The 3,841-nt window shown below is 32.5% G+C and overlaps 1 protein-coding gene across 3 annotated transcripts in view; it reads left to right on the forward strand.

Annotated features, from left to right (window-relative positions):
- Nucleotides 1–1,763: 1,763 nt before the first annotated feature.
- LOC108749242 (protein lin-7 homolog C) overlaps nucleotides 1,764–3,841 on the forward strand; it is a 22,063-nt gene continuing 19,985 nt past the window's right edge. The window contains exons 1-4 of one of the 3 annotated variants that reach the window (XM_018487809.1): nucleotides 1,764–1,832; nucleotides 2,065–2,208; nucleotides 2,328–2,369; nucleotides 2,443–2,555. In XM_018487809.1, coding sequence (XP_018343311.1) covers nucleotides 2,172–2,208; nucleotides 2,328–2,369; nucleotides 2,443–2,555 — 192 coding nt within the window. In that variant the 5' untranslated portion in view covers nucleotides 1,764–1,832; nucleotides 2,065–2,171. Of the gene's footprint in view, nucleotides 1,833–1,866; nucleotides 2,209–2,327; nucleotides 2,370–2,442; nucleotides 2,556–3,841 lie in introns of those variants that run through there. The other 2 variants (XM_018487810.1, XM_018487811.1) reach the window with 2 other exon arrangements.

Genomic DNA, 3,841 nt, shown 5'->3' on the forward strand with positions numbered 1-3,841 from the left:
TCATCTCTTTCGAATTCTAGAATTGGAGACAATGAATAAGTTGAACCTCAATTAAGAATTAACTGTGAGTTGGGGAACTGGGCCTTATGACTCCTGCATACAGAACCCAAGAACGCTTGCCACGCGGCGGAAATTTTTGCACTAGCCTATAATTCTATGTTCTCAAGTTGGCCCCTCTTTGCAAAACTTTTAGAAATGATGTAATACTACTTTCGTCGCGCAGCAAAAGTTAGATTAAGTTTAACTTTTGTCGCGCGGTAGAAATTATATATCTGTTACTTCCGAGAAAGCGAGATGTTGATTGGCTGTCGCGCCAACTTCTGCCACGCGGCAAACGCACTCATGGCTCCTTCACACTGGACGCTTGCTACGCGGCAAAATGTGATGCGGTAGCCAACAAGCTTACAGCTCTTAATGTGTTCATTGGTTATTGCGTCTCATTTTGTTGCGCGGTAAACGTTTCCGCGTCTAGTGTGCAGGAGCCATGAGTGCGCTTTAAAGCCGTTGTACACAAATTTATATAACGATGTACGTTTAATAAAAATATAGAAACGAATTAAATCACGAAATCCTTAACATATTTTATTGTGATATTTGATAAAATATACATTGGGTATTTTATTAATTGAAATCTCTCATTTTTACAGTCAGATTAGGTTAATGTACAATAGCTTTATTGTGTACTGAGTGCGCACCAGTTCTGCCAGTAGATCTGTTCGCGTTGCTTGTACTTTTTGCACTCGACGTTTTTACTTTTTCTCTTTTCAAGGCCAAATATATATCTATTTCATTTTAAGTGCAAAAATATTTGGAGATTTTATGTAACACGAACAGACCTAATAAAAAACGCTATTAGTGAGTAGGGCCCCTATTCTCAAAAAGTATAGCCTTAAACACAGTGCAAAGAATTAGCAATAGTGATAAGAATAACACGATTTCAACCTATCAGAAAGTGTATATTCTAGTGAATCTGATTTCTGATGGATTGGAATCATGTTATTTCTATCACTATCGCTATTCCTTCGCATTGTGTTTAAGGCTTATCACGTACGAAAAACTAAGGAAATACTATAATATGCGTTACATATATTATAGCATTTCTCTATTTTTTCGTGTGCAATACTATTCAAGAATAGGGCATCCAGTAAGCATTTGGTCTGCTTTTTGTTCTAGACTGCACTAACAGTCTCTTTCTCGCTTTCGACAAATAACAAACATATACTTATTTCACTTTAAGTTCCAAAAATGTACCCTAGTTCAGCTACAGAAAACAGACTATTAAGTTCTCTTGATGCGAAAAGGGGCGTGATTTTCAAGTTCTGAACATTCTATGGCCTAGTTTCTACCTATTATAGTCAAACGACAGGGGAATGCTCGATTGTAGTTGGTTGGTTCTTACATTCTGATTCGGATTAAACCCTCGGTGTAAGTTAGGCCTATGTTACTTCCACCAGAGAGAAACCTGAGAGAGGACATGACGGCCCAAAACCTGTAACCGCAAAATGCTGCCGCGCACTACTGCCCTTTGACAAAATGGATGTAAACTATATAGCAACATCCATTTTTTTTTAGGGTACATCGTCCATTTTTCAAGGCTAAATATGATAAATTGATATTTGGTTCATATAATCCTGCTACATGTAACAGAAAAATAGTCGTTGCTATATAGTTTACATCCACTTTGTCAGAGGGCAGTAGTGCGCGGCAGTATTTTGCGATTACAGGTTTTGGGCCGTCATATCCTCTCTCAGGTTTCTCTCTGCTTCCACCAAGCTTGCAACACTGGCCGCAACGTTCACTGTAGACTGTAGACTTTCATCTTGTCGATTTGAGTGAGTAAAAAGTTCTGCATGGTTATATATATAAAGAATGGGGAACACAGAGTATGAATTTTAACCTATCAGGAATTGTATATTCTATAATATAGTTTTTGATAGGTTGAAATTCTTACGAAATTCTTATTCTATTCCCTATTTGTTCGATTATGCGCAATCGTTGAAAATTAGCATTGACCTATTTATTTATTGAAAGAAAGATCAACATTACTTGAACATAATTTTGCAGTGACAAATAAAAACCTTAAACTGTATTTTTATCACTATTTTACAGTATATACATACGCTAATTAAAGTATAATTGAGAAAGAAAATCACAAATTGTTATAACAAAATATGGCTACCATGGGTGAGCCTCTCACTTTAGCAAGAGGTAAGTTTTTATTATTAGTTTTACAAGTTGATATAAATATGCTGTTACAATATATAAATGACATTTGATGATTATTGTAGAAATTATATTGAAATTACATGAAATTTTATCTTTTGTAGATATCAAAAGATCTATAGAATTATTAGATAAACTACAGAAAGGTAAGCAATTGTAGAACAAAATATTTTATGTATTTTAACAATTATTTAATTCTACAAGATTAATTTTATTTAGGAGGAGAAGTTCCTACAACAAAATTAGCAGCATTACAGAAGGTATTACAAAGTGATTTTCTTAGTGCAGTACGGGAAGTATATGAGCATGTTTACGAGACTGTTGATATTCAGGTAGGAATATAAGCAATAGATAACTAATTTTTAATATTTGTTATTATTAAAAAGTTATAGGTAATTAATGAAGGAGATGAGCTCACTCACACTGATTTTGATGAAATTATTTATTTGACATGTTTTTGTACAAAATGAACAAATCTAGGAGAAAAAAAGAGTTGCTTTATCAAGATATTAATTGTTAAGCTGAATTTCCAATGAGTCGGTAGTCCTAAGTTTTATCAATGAATTGGTGAAATTGGTCAACAACAAACTTATATGACAAAGACTACCGATTTTCTTAAGACTGATCAAATTCAACTTTATTTCCATGAGTCGAGTTAAACAGCTCACTGTATAACTAACAATTAGTAGATGCAAAAACTTATAATCATCTATTTAAGTTAAAACTAGTTACGACTTAAGATTTCCAACTATTGACTTATTGTAGAATCAGCATTAAAATTAACGATTATTAAAGTTAGAAAATCTCACATCAATCGCATCAAGGATTATACAAATTCTTCGTTTTATAAACATTTTCTACTTAAAAAATAAAATCTTTGCTTTAAGAATACAAAGTTTCTGCTTTAAAAAAACATTATTTTCTATTTAATTGTTGTTTCTACAGTAGAGAATGTTTTAAAGCAGAGAATTTGTGTTTTTAAAATAGATAAATACTCACATTTTTTTATTTTTTAAATTAAATCTTGCTTTGCATGCAAAGTTGTAAACCCATGATGAACGATTTTATATGAGTTTTTATACATAGCATGAGCAAAGTAGGTTTTCATTTTGAGTGAAAATGTGTCGAATGAGCCTAATTTCGTTAAATTAGAAAGTGAAGTAGCGATTCTAAATAAATACTGATCAAAGTATATGTATAGTCAGAACCTAAAAGATTGCAACATTTTTTTTAAAATGAGTTTCGGAATGTAATTTATTCACCAAACGATTGGTTCTTACTTGTGGATCCATAAGTAATAAAAATTAAAAAAAAAATGTTGCTTTTTTTTAGACTCTGACTGTACATACAATACATATATAGCGCTTAATCCTTAAGGGGGTATACCCACCTAGACGGTCGAAAAAAAAGCCTATTTTCTGGAATTTTTTTAAGAAAATCTATAGGAGTTATGCAATTAATTTTTTTCCCAAATGATTGTGTACATTTTCGAGAACATTTCAATTTTTTTATTCATGAAAATACAATAGAATGGCTGAATAAATGAGACATCCGCCAAGAGCAGCAAAAAAATCGGTAGACAGGCCTGTGTCATCTGTAATCATCAGAATCAAAAAAT

Source organism: Trachymyrmex septentrionalis, unplaced genomic scaffold (genome assembly GCF_001594115.1).
Source record: "Trachymyrmex septentrionalis isolate Tsep2-gDNA-1 unplaced genomic scaffold, Tsep1.0 scaffold279, whole genome shotgun sequence".
Classification (NCBI taxonomy): Eukaryota; Metazoa; Arthropoda; class Insecta; order Hymenoptera; family Formicidae; genus Trachymyrmex; species Trachymyrmex septentrionalis.